Source organism: Gopherus flavomarginatus, chromosome 1, assembly GCF_025201925.1.
Source record: "Gopherus flavomarginatus isolate rGopFla2 chromosome 1, rGopFla2.mat.asm, whole genome shotgun sequence".
NCBI lineage: Eukaryota > Metazoa > Chordata > Testudines > Testudinidae > Gopherus > Gopherus flavomarginatus.
In genome coordinates, this window is record NC_066617.1 from 349,794,863 (window position 1) to 349,814,781 (window position 19,919).

The 19,919-nt window shown below is 47.2% G+C and overlaps 1 protein-coding gene across 1 annotated transcript in view; it reads left to right on the forward strand.

The window, feature by feature from the left end:
- CTSC (cathepsin C) overlaps positions 1–19,919 on the forward strand; it is a 36,070-nt gene that overhangs the window by 11,483 nt on the left and 4,668 nt on the right. Inside the window, exons 3-5 of the mRNA XM_050941859.1 lie at positions 10,506–10,672; positions 12,401–12,556; positions 18,013–18,128. Of these exons, the coding sequence (XP_050797816.1) occupies positions 10,506–10,672; positions 12,401–12,556; positions 18,013–18,128 (439 nt within the window). The remainder of the gene's footprint in view (positions 1–10,505; positions 10,673–12,400; positions 12,557–18,012; positions 18,129–19,919) is intronic.

Below are 19,919 nucleotides of genomic sequence, written 5' to 3' on the forward strand. Positions count from 1 at the left end.
TAGTAAAACAGTGACATCACAAGAGCTTAGAGTGTGAAAGTTGAGCAAGAGGGGAAGAATTTAGTTAGTGTTTAAGTCTTTTATATTAGTTTTTGGTAACACTTATTTAACCTCAGTGACTAATGTACATTTTGGGGACAGGAAGTCTGCTTATGACTCAACATCTCTGCCTCCTTAATTAAGATGTAAGCTAATATACAACCTCCGAGGCCTACCCTCCTCCAGCAAAACCAGGGAAGACTAACGTTTGACATTTGTGATACAATTTTTTAATTTAAAAAGGGGAGTTGTTGCCACCCTTATGTATCAAAGATGTTTTTAAAAAATGTCACATGCCCAATTTGTTTAAAAAAAATAAATAAATCCCAGTTTAGATTCTGGAGCACAGAATGATGGCTAAAGTGCCTGGTTGCTAAGTGGCTGCAAACTGGCTGGAACCAATGTAAGGATAAAGCATAGGTCAGTGGTGTAAGACATCACCAACATAGTGCATGCTGGTATTTGCAGCAAGTAATAACTGGTTGTGGGCCTAGACTTCAGGATCTGCCAAAGAAATAAGGTATGTTCTTGGTAGGTTTTAAATTTGAGTGCATCTTGGTTTGGACCGTTAGATTTGTGGATCATCTTTTAATCCTGTTAGTGAATTGAAATTAATAATTTTCACACTTCTGAGTGTGATTTTAATAACTTGCACCTACTGTTTGCTTACCCTTAATGTGTGAAATATAAATATATACAGTCATAAACCACCTTCTGCTGCAGAATAGCTGTCTGGTCTGCTCTCCTGATGCCAGTGCAAAAATGCATTTCCTGTCCAGTAGTTTACATTTGTATAGATAGTGAATCCAGTATTAGGCAGCAGCATGCAATGGTATACTTCTGGGTAACATCTCATTCTATCAACATTTAGGTGTGCATTGCCCATTAATGTGACCTGGAGTCCTACTGCAATTATGAAATAGGTCTTTCTCAATAAAAATCTTAAGCATCTCACTATAAATTTTGCGGGAGAAAAGGAGCAAATAGGGGGAAAATTGTTCAAGATGTTAGGCTTTCTTAAAGACGTTTGGCTTAACATAACTGTTCCACGCTGGGCTCTGAACCATGTTCCTGAAATTTTTAAATGTTTATGTGATTGAGGCAAAAGAACTAACACGATCCTTGGATATTTAAATAAGGAAATATGAAGCAGGAGCAGGAAGACAGTATTACCTCTCTTTCGGTATTGGTATGCTCAGTGCTGGCATACTGTGTTCAGTTCTGGTCTCTACAGTTTAAAAAGGATGTTGAAAACTTTAGAGAGGGTTTCAGAGAAGATCTGTAAGACTGAAAAAACATGCTTCATAATGGGAAATATAAGAAGCTTAACAGGAACAACTGTAATTATATAATCTAGAATGACCTACACATGCATCTGATGAAGTGGGCATTCACACATGAAAGCTTATGCTGTTAGTCTTTAAGGTGCCACAAGACTCTTTGTTGCTTTTTACAGATCCAGACTAACATGGCTACCCCTCTGATACACTACAAAGGGAGAAAAGATGGAATAACAATATCCAATGGTTAGAAGACTTTAAATCAAGATGTGCTCTCACTGCACCTGAAGTTAGGGGCTCAGTGCTTGACTCACTTGGTGATATCTGTGGCCTGCATTATACAGGAGGTCAGCTGGTTCCTTATCGGTTCCTTCTGTCCTAAAATCTATGAAGTTAGAAGAATTAAAACAGAAAATAAGTTTCAAGTTCTTAACAGTGAGGATAATTAACCACTGGACCAGAGTACCATGGGATGCAGTAAATTCTCCATCATTTGGAGTCTTTTTAAATGAAAACTGGATGCATTTTTAAAGGCAGCTGTAGTTTAGCCACTGGTTGTTTGTCTAGTTCGTGTTCATTTACATAGTAGGAAAGAATATTTCCTCCACATCAGGCGCTGTTGGGTAAAATTCTACCTGTGTATGCAGGAGGGCAGACTAGATGTTCAGATGACTCCTCTTTGGCTTTAAAATCTGTGAATTTGTGCTCTTAAATCAGATTAGGTAGCAAGATATACTCCTGGGGGAATTCTGCACCACTGCGCAATGCAGAATTTTGCAGAAATTAACATGGTGCGTGCAGAATTTCCTTTCCCCACACAAATGGGCTGCAGTGCTGCTAGCTGCCACTAGGGGCCACTGAACCCAGCAGAGCCCAGCTCACACATAGAAGACATTGCTGGCGGGAGGGAGGCAAGGGAGCTAGAGCAGTGTTTCTCAAATGGGGGTTTGTGAGGGTACTCCAGGGAGTCCGTGGGCCCTGCTGATCAACCCTTCCCCCTCCCTCCCTCAACTACTCCTCCCTCCCAGCGCCTCCTGCAAGCCGGGGAACAGTTGTTCAGTGGCATGCACGAGGTACTGGAAGGGAGGGGGAGGAGCGGGGATGGGGCAGGCTCGGGGAGAAAGCGGGCAGAAAGGTGGGGAAGAGAAGGGGCAGGTGTGGAGCAGGATTGGGAAGAAGTGGGGTGGAACCTAGGGCTGAGTGGGAGGCTTGGGGGTCTGTGATAAGTTTTAAATCAAAATGGGTGTCCTCAGGTTGCTAAAGTTTGAGAATCACTGAGCTAAAGAGTTCCTGGCAGCTGCAGTTTTCAGCACGGCCTGAGGGAAGGAGGCAATAGTGCGCAGGAAACTCCATGCAAGCCTAGGACCGAAAATCAGGCTGTTTTTCCCTCTGGATCTCTGGGGAATGGGGGAGTGTGGGTATCTGGACAAGGGGGCTGAGGCCCTGCGGCTGGGCTCTGGGGTGGAAGGGGTGCAGATATCTGGGCTGGATTCTTGTGGGGAGAGGAGGGCGTGTGGGGAGCCCTGCCGCTGGGCTCTGAGGAGGGGTACTGATATCTGGGCTGGGAGTCCCCGTGGCTGGGCTCCGGGGGGAAGGGGGTTTCGGTGTATTGGCTGTGGTGGGACGGCTGCTGGGCTCGGAGGGTGTGTGTGTGGGTGTCTAGCCCCCCAGATGGGCTCTGTGTCTGGGAAGAGGGCAGAAAAATAGGAACTAGATTGTCAGAGGGGTTTCTTTAACTCTCTACTCCTTAGGGGGAATTTTTATGTGTGTCTGTATTGTTACAGACATATTTTCTGTCAGGTATTTTGAAATAAATTGCCAAAATAATTGAAACCGGTGTTGTTATGTAGTGTTATTTTGACAAATAAAATTTGCAGAATTTTAAAAATATTGTGTGCAGAATTTTAATGTTTTGGTGCAGAATGCTCCCAGGAGTAAAGATCTCATGGGATTTTAATGCTACATTAGTTGTTTGATGCTATGACCTCTAGTGGACAGTGCTCTGCATTCTCTTTTCACCTTAAATCACTGTTCCCTAGCAGCAGCAGTTCTGAAGAAATCCAAGGCTGAGCAATAAGGAAGAGTGTTACACATTTTCTTGGGGGTGTAGTTTTTCTGCTGGAAAAATAAATCTTAAAAATAAATGTAAATAAGTTGGCAACCCACTTGTGCGTCTGTGCTATTAATTGACAGCAGTTTTCTCTGTAAATTTCACTTCCAGTTTGCAAAAGTTTATTCTGGCCTTAGTTATCTCAGTAAAATACCACACTATTTTCTCATGCAATTTGTAGGCAAGGCTACTCATGTCTTAAAGATGACCTCAGGATTTTAATAAATTGGTCTCTTTTGGACTCCTGTGATATGTAAAAAGTATGCCTGAAAGGGGTTTTTGAAAGACATTTTTTGTTGCTTGTATCTGAGATATGAGGACTAAAGTTAACTTCCCATGTTTTTTTGGATTGGTTGTGTACATCTGAAGATGTATAGCTCTTGCCTTAATTGAAAGGGCAGAGATGCTGAATCTTTAACAAAAGTTTCCTGTCTCCAAAATGTTAATTGCACATTGGAGGTTACAATAGTTAACTAATAATCTGACTAAAAATCTCTTCGTTTCTTAGGCTGTGTCTACACTTTATGATAAATGTAGGCTTGCACATTAGCTAACAGAAGATCCTAGTGTAGACAAGGCAAACTGTAAGGGAGGGAAGCGATTTCCAGCCTGTTCACGACCCGAACCCGCAGGGTCTGCAGCAGCCCCCAGGGCTAAGCACCCACTCTCTGGGTCCTGTCCCCAGCGAGCGCAGGATTGCTCCATGATGCGTTTTGCTGAAGTACCTGCAGTCAGGTTCCCTGGATCCTGATGCACGAGACATCCTTAGGGCTTAACCCCTTCCTGCCCATGCTGTAGCCAGAGGGGGCTGAGTTATGTCAGTGGCCAGCAGCAACCTGGAGGTGTTAGCTGCTTTTCAACACTGTGCAGGCACGAAGGGACAAGCTTCTTCCAGCCACACTGCGGAGGAGGGAGAAGAGATGAGCTGTGGAAAGACACAGACCAAGTCGTTGTCCTCTTCCTCCTCCTCCCCCTGCAGCTGGAAGCAGCACCCATCCCTTCCCTCCTGCAGAGTGCTGAAAGGCTGCTGCTGACCACATTCTGATGTGAACCCTGGCAGAAATCTGGGGAGAGGGGGCTTGTGACCCTGCGTGCCCACCCCCCCAAGTGTTGCCTTGGGACATGACGCCAGGTACCAGGAGAGGCGGGTCCATCCTGGGGCCCAGCCAGGCATGGAGGGGAGGGCTGGTCAGTCACCCCTGCTGTATGAGAGAGGTGTACGGGAGTGTGTGTGTGTCACTTCTCCCTGTGTATGTGGGGGCTAGGTGTGTGTCACCCCTCCCCATGTGAACCCTAAAGCCTTAAAGATAAGAAGGTAAATAAAAAGAATCCAACTATGGAGTATTTCTTTTTAACCGGCTCAGTCAACTTGATGTTAATTTGAATGTTTGTACTGCATAGTTCGGAGTGATTACTGTTGAACTGGCTTGAATACGAGTAATTTTATCAGGTGTCCTGTGTTCAGCATAGCGAAATGTGGTTATCCTAAATCAAGATAAACCCCAGAAAGTGTTAAAACTACAGCTTGCCTTGTCTACACCGGGATCTTATGTTAGCTAATATACTAAAACCCCACCCTTTGTCATAGTATAGACATAGCCTAAGAAGGCAAAAGATTGTTAACACATACTAGGGTTTACTTTGCCCAGCTAATGTGTGTTAAAAGTACAATTTACCTTGTCTACACTAAGTTTTTTAATACATTAGTTACCAAGTGTTAAAAACACAGCCATTTTTAGCAACCATGTCAAACAGCTGAAGTGAACATGTATCTTCAATTCTGTGAATGATTACGTTCAGGTTCTGAACTGCATCATATGCTTATAATAAGCCTGCTTGAGGGTATATTCTGCTATACCAGTGCAGCACTGGCATACAATACTTATTAAAAAGGGAAGGCTTTAAAGTCCTAGTTCCTGTGGGTTTAAGACAAGGTGTTTATTTTTTATTTAATCTGTAGTTTTTGCTTAAGTTCATGAAATTTCAGTGTTGAATGTTCAGATTTACTGAAAATGTTATGAGGCAAGGAAAGAGGACAAAATGCCTAAGGCTGCTTATTAGAAGGATATGAGTCACTAGGTAATTTCACGTTCTCCTATTGTAATATCCTATTTATGGTGCTGTTATACACCAAGGTTTTCTATTCGTCTGAATAAAATCTGTCAATGATTTTCGTTTCTAAAGATTGAGTTTTAATTTGCTTAAAACCAATGAAACCACTAAAAGATCCACATAGAAACTAGTCAGTTCCAGAAGATGGATGGGCCTGGAGCAAAGGGAATAAAATTGGGCTTGTGACCTCTTATGTTTCTTCATGATTTATAAAGAAAGCCTAAAGTTTTTTCACCAAAAGAAGACAGGGCGGCAGTTTTAGACTAAAATGCAGGTCCTGTTGAGCCTAGATGTATACTGTTAGATCACATAAATAAATAGTGAGTCGGGTAGCTTGGGACTTCAACCTATGTTGCTACCATCCTGTTTTGAATACAAGACAAATGCTGTGGGCCTGTGTCTGGCTTGTTAGAAGGAGGATGGCAAGCGGGTGCATATGGATTGTTAAGATTCAAGGTCAATACTTCTCATGAACAGCACTATTCAGGGAGAGCCGCGTACAGTGCATTCACAATGAATGTTTATCAATGTTAATTTAATAACTTTCTGCTTGTGATACAGAACGTCTGGGCTTTATCAACACTGTTGTGCAGAATCCCTCCAGACTGTAGAACAAATCATTTGACCCCTTCCCCCCCCACACCCCTCAAGGTATTCAGCGGACTGCATTTCTTTTCCCTCAGACACTGTCTGTTTATTTGCACAGTAAGATGGAATGAATAGAACAAGGTAACAGGGCCGGCCTTAGTGAAAAATGGTGCCCTCGGTGGACTTGCATTTTGGTGCCCCTACCCCCGCTACTAAGTTTCCTAAACTGCGTGGCTGCCTATTAAGCCCTGTGCAGGGGCTCAGGGCTGCGGCAGGGGGAGAGGCCTCTTCCCCCAGCGTGGATGTGCCACGGCGGAGAGAGGCGCCCCTCCCTTGGCCCCGACTGGTGTGGCTGGAGAGGGGCTGGTGGGAGTCCTCTCTCGCTGACGCAGCCCTGGGATAGCCTGCATCTCCAAACCTCTCATCCCTGGTCCTACCCCGCACCCCCCCATACCCCAACCCTTTGCCCCAGCCCTGAGCCCCCTCCCAAACCCCTCATTCCCAGCTGCACCCCAGAGCCATCACTCCTAGCCGGAGCCCTCACCCCCTGCACCCAACCCCCTGCCCCAGCCCTGAGCCCCCTCCCACACTCCAAACCCCTTGGCCCCACCCCCACCACCTGAATTTTGTTATGTGCATCAATGTGAAGCTGATGTGTCACATATCACCTCCATATTGATTAACAAAATTAATTCTGCACATGGATCTAAAAAATTAGAGGGAACACAGGCCCAGTGTCTCCCCCGGGCTCCCTCCCACTGCTCCCGGGTCCTGCTCCCTCCCCATTGTCCCGAGTTGCCTTGTGCAGCCTCACACCGGAGGCCTGCCCTGCTCCTTTTCTCCTGACCATGCCACCCTCCTGACCACAGCGCTCACCCCTAAGATTGGCCCTACACCTCTGCCCAGTGACGGGTTTACCGTGGCTCCATTGAGCCAGGCCCATGCTCAGAAGAGGCCCCTGGTCTGCTCTGCTTGCGCTCCAAGACTCTGCTGGCACCCCCTGCCCACCACTTGTTCCTCTTGGCCTACCCGCCGTCTGGCCGAGGGCTCCTCTCCGCCCCCGGTCCCAACCCCTGCTCCTCTTAGCCCCCTGGCCAGACCCCATGCACCTCTGGCTCTGGGCAGTCTCTGCTTCCTACCACCTGTGGGGCCCCACCTGTCTCCCCGGAGCTGAGCCGCCTGGGACTGGAGCAGAAGCCTGGCCAGTCCCAGCCAGGTGGCGGGGGTGGGGCGGGAGGACAATATAGGGGAGTTGGTTGGGCCCCTCCAGGCAAGGGTGTCTTGAGGGAGTCTGGCTCGGGCAGGACCTGGCCTGGTTGATCACTCTGGCTGTGCTGGCGGCTCAGCCCAGCAGACAGTCGCCTTCCAGCAGACCGATGAATGTGGCCGAGAGGCAGGGTGTTGGGGAGTGGGTCTCTTGGGGGTCAGGGCTGGGGACTGGGCTGTGAAGGGGTAGGGAAGATCTGTGTGTTGGGTCACTAGGAAGTGGGGGTTCTGTGGGGGCTGCTGGGCAGTTGTGGTGGGGTGTGGGCAGGGGTGGTGTTGTGCAGGGCACTGTACATTTGTGAGTTGGTCTAGGGAGGCACTGGGCATAGTGGGTCCGGGAGGGGTCTGGCCATAGGAAGTTGGGAGGTGTTGAGGGAAGGGGGGCTGTGTGGTGTGATGTAGAACTGCCCTGAAGGGGAAGGGACATGCTGGCAGCACAGGGCTGGGCAGGCCACTGTGCGTCTGGCAATTGCCGGTTAGTATATAGTGCCCTCGCATTGGGCAGAGCAGGGCCGCCCCTGCCTTGCCAGGCCCCATTACCTCTGGCTGGCCCCTCGCTCTGGGGACTGACCTCCCCACGCCGTGCTCCATTGCCTGTAAATGGGAGCCCACAAAAGGTTAATCCGACCCTGCCTCTGCCCTGGGAACTCCCTTCCAATAGCAAGTTCCCCAGGAAACCCCAGGAAACAGCAGCAGCTGCTTCTGCTCCTGATTCAGCTCAGCAGCCCACACACACACACACACACACACACACACACACACACACTTCCTCTAAACCAGGGGTTCTCAAACTGTGGGTCGGGACTCCAAAGTGGATTGTGACCCTGTTTTAATGGGGTCACCAGTGCTGGCGTTAGACTTGCTGGGGGCTGAAGCCCAAGCCCCACCACCTGGGGCCAAAGCCCAAGGGCTTCAGCCCTGGACAGCAGAGCTCAGGTTACAGGCCCCCTGCCCAGGTCTGAAGCCCTTGAGCTTTGGCTTTGGGCCCCCCAACCCAGGATGGTGGGCTCAGGCTTTGGTCCCCGCTCCTGAGGTCCTGCTCTAAACCAAACCTCCTCCGCACCCCAAGTTAGTGGGATGTTTCCTTCCATTTACTGGTTGAACTCCCCTGACTTCCCCACACCCCCCATATGCTGCTGTGCTGGAGCACGCAGAGGCTAGGCTGTGTCTTTCCCGTGCCTTAAAGGATATGGAGAGGAGGACAGAAAGGAGGAGGTACTGTCTCCCTCACCCCCCCGCCCCCCACCAAGGCGGAGAGAGTAGAGGGGCCTCACATATCTCACGCACTTGTATGATGTGGCCAGCCAACAGAGTGTGTTGTTTGTGAGGAGTGCTTCTCAGCTGTCCCCTCCCCCAAGTAATCAGGTCCCCATACACAGCTGCTGCAAGGGAAGAGAGAACAGGGGGAAGGCTTCCTCAGTCAGGCCTCCTGGTGCCAGCTTCTTGCGGGGAGACAGAGCCAGGGCTGGCCTCCTCAGCGGGGATCCCCCAGAGCAGGTTTGGGGGAGAAGAGAAGGAAATGGGGGATATCCTCAGCCACCCCCCCAATGGGAGGGCGGAAGCATGCCCTGGCGCACCTTAGCATGTTCCCCCCTCCTCTCCCAGTCTGCACGGCTAACTAGGCACAGCAAAGGGGACTCTGCTCTCACTAGGCAGTAACTACATACACAGACACACAACTCTCTCCACCCCTAGCCAAGCAGGGAGGAGGGAGGACCATATCTTTTTGGGTGGGGGTGGGGGGGGACATTTTAAAGTGCTGGTGAAAGACAAAGGTTTTGTCTACAACTTAGCAGTGTAGACATACCCTCAAGTGACAACATAGTTGCAGTGGTTCCCCAGACGCTAGTGTAAATTGGCCCTAAACAGAATCTCTCACCACCACTCATCTGACACTCCCTCTTTCTAAAGCTGAGTATTCTGCTTTCAAAGCCCTGTTAATCCAGAAAGTAAGATATCAAAGCTTTACTATAAGGCTGGGCAGAGAGATTGATCTCGTTAGATAACTTAATCTTTACCCCACTTTTAACTGGTGAAATACCAGAGGGTGTAACGTGGAATGAGTGTTGGCTTTCAGAGATAAGATGAACAACAGGGAAGCATTGAAGTTTTAATGCACTGGAAATAGTATTTGTATTTAGCAAATCAATACAGTATTTATATGCAAATAAATTTCAGTGACACATCACTTGTTCTTTGAAGCTGCCTTCTTTGAATCAACATTCATGGGGGAGGGAGGGAGTCTAGAATAAATTTTTGTTTAAACTGTCAAGGTGAACCTGTTTGCTTACATGTAGTTAACACCACTCACACACTAGAGGAAAACTTGCCTTCTGGTCCAGCTCTCTGAAATGGAAAAACTAGGCAGTGTGAAGGTGCAGTGCTGTCTGAAGAACTATAAGGAGATAAAGCTGTGTGTCACACCAGGGTCTTTTGTAACAATTCTTTGCTGACCTTATTTCATGGTCCCTGAGAATGTGTATGTATGTATATATATCTATATATATATATATATATATATTCCTTCTGTATTTTCCACTACATGCATCCGATGAAGTGGGCTGTAGCCCACGAAAGCTTATGCTACAATAAATTTGTTAGTCTATAAGGTGCCACAAGTACTCCTATTCTTATTGCCACAGTTCCTGAGGGCCAGAAGTGCAGAGGATTCTAATGCCCTGCCTGAACTACTGATTTTAACCAGTTTGTACCAGCTTAGGACTTGGTTGGTAACCATAGCACTAAATGTGGTTCGCCCTTGCCACAAGCCAAGCTAGAACCTGATTGTCTTCATATAACAAGTTCATAAGTTTAACTTTATTGTGTGGACAGGATTCTGTCCGGTGACTGGCTCGCTTTCCTCCTAGGTCTGTCTTCTCAGATGTCCAGAGTGCATTTCCCCACATGCACTGATACTACAGTGTGCATGTCCTCCAGACACACTATTACATGCTGAAGCAGGGTGTATTGCCAATAAGATTCTTCCAGACTACAACTGATACATTGTCCTGTGGAGAGCGGCTTAGTAGCAAATTACAGATGTCACCCCTTAAACGCAGGAATCTTGATATGGCTGTACATGTGTCTAACGGAGTTTGTTTGGTTTACAGTACAAAAAGGAAGGACAAAACATAACCAGTTACTGCCATGAGACCTTTCCAGGATGGGTGCATGATGTGCTAGGCCATAATTGGGCATGTTTTATCGGAAAGAAAGTTTCGCCCTCTCCTTCCAGCATTCATGTGAACCAGCTCCTTCATCATAAACCAAGGGAAAGGTGAGTGCACACAGTGAATGGAGGATGACTTTTTATTTTGAAATATGGTGACAACAGCAGTTGTGCTTTAAGTTCCAGATTAAAATGAGGAGACTGGCTCGGGGGCAAGATACAAAGCTATAGTATTGTTGCAGGGGGGCAACAGTTGGGGTTCGTTTGCCCAGTGTGCGTATCCCCAATGACCACACCAGAGTGGAGAAGCAAGTATCTTTATTTGAGTCAAATAAGGTGCAAGGAGATATAAAATCTCAGATCATGCACCAATCACTATCCGTTGCCATGTCTTATATACCTTACTTGTTTACAAAGATGTTCACAGGTGCTACAATTCATCATTTACAATTCATTAACTACCGGATCTTTTAATTAACTATATCCTTAACCCATACTACTGACCCCCCCCCTTTGATCGATTACATCTTGTACCATAAACAAAAGAACACAAGAAAACGATAAATGATTACATGTACTCATGCTAACTTTAAAGGAACATATTGTTTAGCTCGAAAGACAGTCGTAGGCCTGAGAATGTAAACTTCTGACCCCACACCATATTGCCAGTTACCTGGAGCCCTGCACCCCCCAACAGTATCACAGCAAGTTTCTGGTCCAAATGAAACTAAATTCCTTAGGCCTGAGGGAAGCAAATAGTGGTGATGGAGCAGTTTAGTGGACAGGGTTTCCATTTTCTTCAGATCTGGCATGCTATCTTTAAGATCAACTGTAGTCACAGACAAAATGGAAAGCTACATTTAATCTGTTTTAAAAAAGATCTGGAGATGTTTATAAGCTTCCTGGACTATACGTGCAGAATCTGCAGCAATAATTCCTGATTAAGTATTGTCTGAGGGCGGCCACTCATTTCCAGCTGCTAAAAGCTAAGTGGAGAATATCCTTACTTTTCAACATAAGAAATTACTGTGGTTGCTGGATATTAGTCAGTCACAAATCCAAATAGAAGGAGAGGTGGTCTTTGTCAAGCTTTGGATTGAGATTTGATCCACAGCCTGAAAAAGCTGAAGAACCTCTGTCTAAATAACCTAGTCTGCTTGTCCAGTTAGCTCTCTGAGGCACACTCAAACTCTGAACCTTAATCTAGCATCAGCCCAGTTCTAATAGAATAGAAGGATTTAAACTGGAAATCTAAAGCACTGGTGTGGAAATTTGAAAGAAAAAGGTTAAGAAGTGGTTATCCCTGAATTTTCTTAAATCCAAATAAACCCTTTTAGGCAAATAGTCCCATGTAATGTCCTCTTTAAACTACCGGGACTACTTAAGGTAAAAAGGGAGAAATGATTGACTTGATATTTGTTTCTCCCCCACTCCACAGGGCAAGTCTATGCTTAAAATGCTGCTTTGGTTCAGCTGCGCTGCTGTGGTGCTTTAATGAAGACATTAAGCTGACTGAAGAGAGTTCTCCTGTCGGCATAGTTAATCCACTTCCCCAACAGATGGTAGCTGTGTCTGTGGGAGTGCTGTCTACACCAGGGGCAAGGAGTCACTATAACTCCGATGCTAGGGGGGGGGTTTTCACACCCCTGAGCAATGTAGTTATGCCAATATAGGTCAGTAGGGTAGACCATACTTCAGTATTACAGCTGGTTTATAAGGGCCTGCTCCTAACCTAGTGGCAAAGCGTTAAGTTGTCTAATCACAGCAGTTGCGTGAATAGTGAGTAGTCTTCAGGCCAAACATTTATCTTATTGTATTGTTCCCGATTGTCTGCAGGTTTTCAAGGAGGCCTTATGTACACAACTTTGACTTCGTGAAAGCTATCAATACTGTTCAGAAATCCTGGACAGCAACAACATACAAAGAATATGAAAACCTCTCCCTGGAAGAACTAACTAGAAGAGCTGGAGGTCTCAAGTCCAGAGCTCCGAGGTATTAAAATTTTCCTACTTAGGTCACTCACGAGGCCTGCTGGTGAAAATCATTCTCTGAGTTCTTTGGAGCTGTGCTGATTATCATCAGCTATAGATCTGGCTCCTAGTTCAGATTATATATAATATGCTATGAAATCCAGATGTATTCAAACCCCTTACAGTATGACTGAGTGCCAGCATATTTGCCTGTTTGAGTCCTGATGATCCAAACATATCTGGCTGTCTTACAAGCACTTTGATCCGGTCCTGAAATTGCCTCAGAATATACAGATTAAGGGAAGAGGTGATAACATGGGTGTAGAATGGGAATTTTAGAATTAGACTCTTATCCATCCATCACTGAGGTTGTGCCCACACACAGCTATGGCAGGTAGTTAGGTATTTTTATCCTTTAAATAAAGTTAATTAGCAAGTTTATAACCTTCAGTCCAAAAATAGCCATAGGCAATCATGGCTGAAATACAGACAATGCAGATTTTCAGAAGGAGTTCTCTGTCACTGTATCAAATTACCCATCCCAGTGTCTGCTTCTATAGATAATTTGGGGAGAATGCTGGCCTATATTTTATACACAGAGTAAGGCACACACCATTCCATATCAGGCAGCAGGGGGTTGTGTTGGCACACTGATTTCACTACACTAACCTCTGATTTCACTACAGTCTGACCAAACTTGTAAGTGGTGGTATAAATTGTTTTTCCTTTGAAATTTCCCATTGTGTAGCTGTTCGCTTTAGTACATTGTCAAGAGAGAGAGTAAAGCTACCTTCCTATTCCCTATGCCTAATATTTGCTTTGCAGTGTTTTAGCTTTGCAGGTGTCTTTTTTCTCTCTCAGATGGTTGACTCTCATGGTGTTGAGCCATGTCCCAAGGTAGGAGGGGGCTGTAGGGAAGAAATATTGTTCATACTTTCCCCCCAAAACTTCACTGTACTATAGCACTCAAGTGTGCAGGTAGAACTTGAAATGTCTCTAACTTTTGCTGCTCTGATTATGGAGAACTCCAAATATTTGCTTTGTGCATGCAGATAATGTTAGGGCTTTCCGATACGTTGGTAAGATTATGTGTTGTCCCTGTGAAGATAGTCACGTGCCCTCACAATCACAGAAAAATAGCACTAGATACAGACACACAAACATTAGACCCTCCGTCATCTGGGTGTAATGTTAGATCTCTGTAATGCACTTGGAACAGCACTTGTTGGGCTGATCTTTCCAGTCTGCTGTGAGTAGGAGTGAACCTGTTGCTCGTCACAAGAACTTGACTTTTAAAGGGAGTGGAATGCTTAACTGTGCAATCCTTTTTGGCTTGTCTGCACTATAACCGTCCGCCAGCAACAGGTGCAGGTGAGGATGGTTTAGCTGCAAGCGTAGACAGGGATAGTCAGTATTCAGCACCACTTCAGTATCTGCGGAGAAAGTCGGCTTCAAGTAGCTGTCTCCAAACATGCTTTAACCGTGATCATCGGAAGCGTGGCTGGACACTTTGTCCTTGTCAGCGCTTGCAGTTAAACTATGTTCACCTCTGACTGATGCACATTGACAGTAATTGGTGATTTTGTGTCGTTTCAAGAAACCCTGTGTATTCTTAATGAAATTTTGTTGATAGCACAGACATTCAGTACCTGTTCAAAGTCTGTTGTAAGGCTGCCATTCTTGATGATATTGTGGTATTAGTTCAGTACTTCAAAACAAAAACAAATTTTTGGACTGATTTAATTGCCCTAACCAGGAGATTGCTACGGCACAAATAAACCCTTATCTGCTCCAGCAGGGATTATGACTATTTTCTCCTTGCCATATTCCATCCCACTGAAACTAAGCAATAAAGAATCACCTGTGAGACTTGACACCCATTCAGTGTGCATGGAGGGGGTTGCTAGCTCTAGATACTGTTAGGCAGTGGCAGATTAACACACGAGTCCCGGATAATTTGGGGCCCCCGGGGAGCATTGAAACTGTGGCCCCGCCCTCTGCTCATCCTCTTCCCCCTGTCGCCCTGCCTCCTGGCCAGGGCGGAAGCTGGAGACGGGCCAGAGCTGCCCACAGAGCCCTGGACCTTTTGCCTGCCCTGGGCAGAGGGCTGGGGGACCAAAGTCTGTGTCCCTGCCCCCCGGGGTGCACCATCCAGGACAAATGGATAGTCTCGGGGCCCAGGTCACCAGAACCGGGGGGACCAAGGGGACTATGCCCTCCCACTTTTAATACAAGAAACTTGCCTTAGTGGTGGGCGAGAGCATGGAGCCCTGTATCATCAGCATTGGCCCCTGCTCAGCCAGGGCCGGCTCCGGGTGTGGCTGCAGCTCCCAGCCCCAGATGACTCCAGTTCTGGGCAGAGGGAGCCCTGCTTGGGTGGGGGGTTGGGTTGCAGTGTCCTGAGACAGGCAGTGGATGGATGTAGTTTTGGGGAGAAATTGCCCCCCCCACGCAAAAAATGGATGAGATATGGAGGGGTGTTCAGGGGATCATGTGCCATTCCTCCTCCCCACATTTCTGCAGCTCTGAGCTGCTCTGCTCTGCCTGAGGTGGGGATTGGAGAAAAGGAGGTGGCAGGGGTTGGGGAGGGAGAGACAGAGGGAAAAGAAGGGGATGAGAGGGTGGAGGAGGGAGAGGGGTGGGGCAGTGGTGAGGGGAAGAGAGATGGGATGGGGAAGAGGCAGTGGAAAAGATGAATGGGAAAGGGCAGGGGGAGGACAAGGAGAAGGGGGATGGGGTGGGGAGAGGAAGCGGGAGGGGGAAGAGAAGGAGGATGAGGTGGGGAGAGAAAGGGGGATGAGGAAGGGGGCAGTGGGGAGAGGCACTTTGCATCTGAATTGCCTGAGTGGCCACTCAGATCACTGCAGCAGCAGCCCCCACCCCCATTAAGCTGTCCCCCACAGTACCGGCAGCCCAGGTACCCCTCCAGGCCGGGGGGGAGAGCCAGGGGTACTGGCTTCAGCACACACATGCGGCCCCCCAAATGTAGCAGTCAAACCACACTTATGGAAGGGATGCCCCCCCCCCCTCGCCCGGAACCCACCTCAGCTCTCACCACCCTTTGGGCAATGTTTGAATCCGTGGATCATCCGAACCCTGTCCTAGAAGACTGTGCCCCTTCCTTCCCCACCCCGTACCCAGACCACCTGGCAGCTCGCTCCACAGCGCCGTTGGAGGGGGCTGCTCCCAGGCACCTGCTCTCTTGCTCTGCTCCTGGCGGCACTGGCTCTGCTGGGCCGGGACTTTGCAAGTTTTGGCTGCCGATTGTGGCAGCTGCAGTGCTGAGTGTAGGGGCCAGAGGGCAGCAAGCCAATCCCGGGGGCTCCAGCAGCCTCTGCCTTGCCTATCCCTGTGCCTGCCCACACAGTGCACCACTGCACAGAATATTCCCTGGGACACCCACCCTCAGAGCCTGGGATCCCCTTTTCTACAGCCAGAGATCCTACTTCACCCCCATCCTGAGATCCCCCTAGCCCCAGAGGATACATCCCCTACAGACCAGGAAATCCTGGACACATCCATCCCCCAATCCGGGATCCCCCCATCCCCGTGGCGACACACTGAGAGCCCCCCACTAACTGGGCCTCCTCCCTTCCTGGGACACCTCCTTGTTGCGGTTTAAACTGCTTGCAAAAAGCCAAGCATGTCTGCACCCCTCCCCATGCACATCCTCTCTCCAGAGCCCAGGATGTGACATCCTTCTCCCTCCACCCTCAGGTGAAACAGACACCTTCCCCCAGCACTGTAGAGGTGAGGGTCTGCCAGGCTGGGGATGGCGTGCGGATCTCACATTGCTGAGAAGGTGTCTCCTGGGATTGTTACCCTGCTCTGCACCAACCAGTACTCCAAGGAACAAGACAAAACCAGCCTTAGAAAGAGGAAGTGTCAAATGAGTGGTGGTGATGAGATTCTGTTTAGGACCAATTTGCACTAGAGTGTCTGGGGAACAACTGCAACTGTGTTGTCACCTGAGGGGGAAACTCAAAGCTATCAGGGGAAACCTTTCTGGCAGTGCGATCTCTGTCTTAGGAATAGTCTCCCAAGAGAAAGGCTGGAAACCCCAAGGCCTGGGACTTTTAAAAGGAGACTGGACAGAACATACTGTAAGGGGCAGCCCTGCATTCGCAGGGGGATAGACCGAGACGGGATGATCACAGAGGGCTTTTTCTTCTCTAATTGCTATAATTCCATCCCACTATTCTGGGAGTACAAATTTGGATACTAAAGACCCGTAGCCTGTATCCCATTGTGCTGGGCTGGTGAATTCATGCGCTACTGAGCCAATGGTGTAGACCCTGCTGTTAGTGTAGCTGTTTGCAGGTGCCCTTGTATTTAGCTGGACCCTTGCATTCAGGGATTGAGTGTATCCCTGCCATATTGTGAGCATGGAATCTGACACTGCTACCCTGCTATGTGGATCCCAGCGTCCTTGTACTGTGAATTTTCAGCCTTCACACCCTGCTGTATTTATCTCATTTTGCTGGTAGTGCTAGTGCCAAGGTGTGGAGACATTATGACATTATGCTAGAAATATGAATCCTGAAAATAGTGTCCTGGTGTGATGGTCACTCTGGGCTGTTAAAGTGAATCCTCCATTCTTGTAGGCAGTGTTGTTGTAGTCCTGTTGGTCCCAAGATATTAGAGAGACAAGTTGGGTGAGGTAATGTCTTTTATTGGATCAAGTTCTGTTGGTGTGAGAGACAAGTTTCCGAGCTTACACAGAGCTCTTCTTCACTCACCAACAGATGCAGGTCCACTAAAAGATATTGCATCACCCACCTTGTCTCTGTAATGTGAATCCTGTCATGGCCTTGTTGGGTGCATCCTAATATACTGAGGGCATGAATCTAGGCCACTAGAGGAGGAGTGTAAATCTTCATGCCGGTAGCCTGCTGTTTAGATCTTACTCCACTCTGAGCCTGGGCATTTTAATCTTGGCATGTGTATTCTGATGCAGTGAAGTTTGGAAATAAAGTGAACACAGGTCTGGCCATTACGCGTGAGCGCCATGGTCAGAGGGGTTCTATGCTCAAGAGGCAAGGAGCGGGATTGGGCCTGGGGTATGAAGCCATGGAAGGGATCTTGGGGCAATGTGAGGGAGGCAGTGGGGCCCAGGGGCAATGGGGGGCATTCCTCCGCCACTTTGGCCTTGGCCCCACCCACTTTTACAAAAGTTTCATCACCCTTGGGCTCCCCACGGTGACCTGGCTCCCTGGGCAGCTGCCGCAGCTCTTACTATAGTCTGGCAGGGCCTCTGGGGAGAGGAGGAGCAGGGGCAGGGGCCCATAGCGAGAGGGGTTGTCGGGGGCCCAAAAGTTCTTTGTGCCGAGGGCCCCAGTAAATCTTAATGTGCCTCTGCTGTTAGGAAATAGTCTGTGGAAGCAAAATTGCTAGAGGTATCAGTTCCTCATGCAATCTCTTTTCCTCTGTCTAGCGGGTGTGATAGTATGTTAATGTCGAATGTATGTTGTGTTTTAGACCGAAGCCTGCACCGTTAACGCCCGAATTAGTCAAACGAGCTTCAGGTTTGCCAGAATCCTGGGACTGGAGGAACATTAATGGTGTCAACTATGTCACTCCTGTAAGAAACCAAGGTACGAGGTTTTTCATAATCCTCATAATGAGACTGTCTGCAAAGAGTACCTGATACTTAATCTAGTCCATGTCAGTATCATGAAAAATCTTAATTTGCTTTGCTGTATGGTCCCCTGTTTTAGGCAGTAGAACACACCTGATATATAAACCCTCTGCTAAGGCTTGGAAAAGTTTTGTCTCTTAATACTTCCTGCCAGACTAGAAAACTACTTCCTGTCAGACTATCCAGTTCAGTACAGGAGTGAAAGTCAATTACGACGGCTCTCTGTGTGGAGATCGTTAGCAAATTCTGTTTGTCCAAACTGTCATCATGATGAATTTCTGCCCACCACAATCTCAGAACTGATACAGCGCAAGTTCAGTTATTAATTTTTCTACTAATTGCTGCTGACAGCATATTATCCTGCAATTTTAACCAATAATCTCTTGAAGAATTGTTTATACCATCCTCAAGTCTCATTACTTAAATCATTTTAGGAATAATTAGTTACATGACTGATCCATTACAGAGATAGGTGTCTGTTTATGCTTTGGAAAGTGTAGACATTGGTAAACGTCTGATACCCCCCCATAAACAAAATGCAACCACTGTAAAGCTTTCTCCTCACTCCTGCACTAGTACAGATCTTCCTTCTTAGCTGGATTTAAAGGTTCAGTCTTACTATTATTCATTTGTAGTGGTTCAAAATCTCCTCTTGAGGCAAATGGAATGGAGTGCTGCTATATAATGAAATTGTTTCCTTAAACTATTGGTCCCTTTCAAATGCATGAGGGGTGTGTATGTGTGTGCGTATGTGTGTGTACTGAAAAATTCCTAACAGGATTTTTTTTGGGGGGGAAAGAGGAGCAGAAGGAGGATGATGGGGGGTGATGGAATATGAGAGACTTGATTCACAATCTGATCTGTTGCTGAATGATGATAGGAAATACTGAAACACTTAAACAGGGATTATCAACAGCTAACTGGTGTGAAGACCTATGCTTCCTTCATACCTTCAGTTGACTTGAGAAGTGTGGTATCGTCCCTTCTTCATTCAGTGGGTAACAAGATCGAAGGCAGTGGGTCTCAAACTTTTTTACTGGCAACCTCTTTCACATTGCAAGCCTCTGAGTGGGACCCCCCCAATAAATTAAACACACTTTTTAATATATTTAACACCATTATGAATGCTGGAGGGAAGCAGCGTTTGGGGTGGAGGTTGGCAGCTTGCGACCCCCCCATGTAATGACCTCATGACCCCCTGAAGGGTCCCGACCCCAAGTTTGAGAACCCCTGATTTAAGGCTTCCTGTTCCTGAGCAGCATTGTAAATATGTTCTCAGTATGGAGAATCTTGCTTTGCTGTTTTCAGGAATGAGAGCTGCCTAAATCCCCTCATACTGTGTTGACAAAGCACATCCAACACGTAAAGGAATTTAGGTGGACTGTATTTGCATGTCACATTCAGCCAGAAATGAGTGTCTTTGATATGATAAAGAGCCAAAAAGACAACCTTATTAATATGTGCAGTGCTGACATATCAAATAACCATCTTCTTTACATTAATGAATTATTGTAGATTTGCAGAGGCATCAGACATCAATGGCTGTAAATAGTTAGTAAAATAGTGGCACAGTATTAAGATTTAGATGCTGAAAATTTGAAAATGCACCAGAGTCTAACAGAACCATGAGCAATAAGAATGTTTTTTCAAACAGCCAATCATGCTAGGCGAACTTTCACGTGCTTGTCAATTTCATGGTGCCCTGCTGGAGCCTCATACTAAGAGAAAGGCCAGTAGGTTCCCTTCT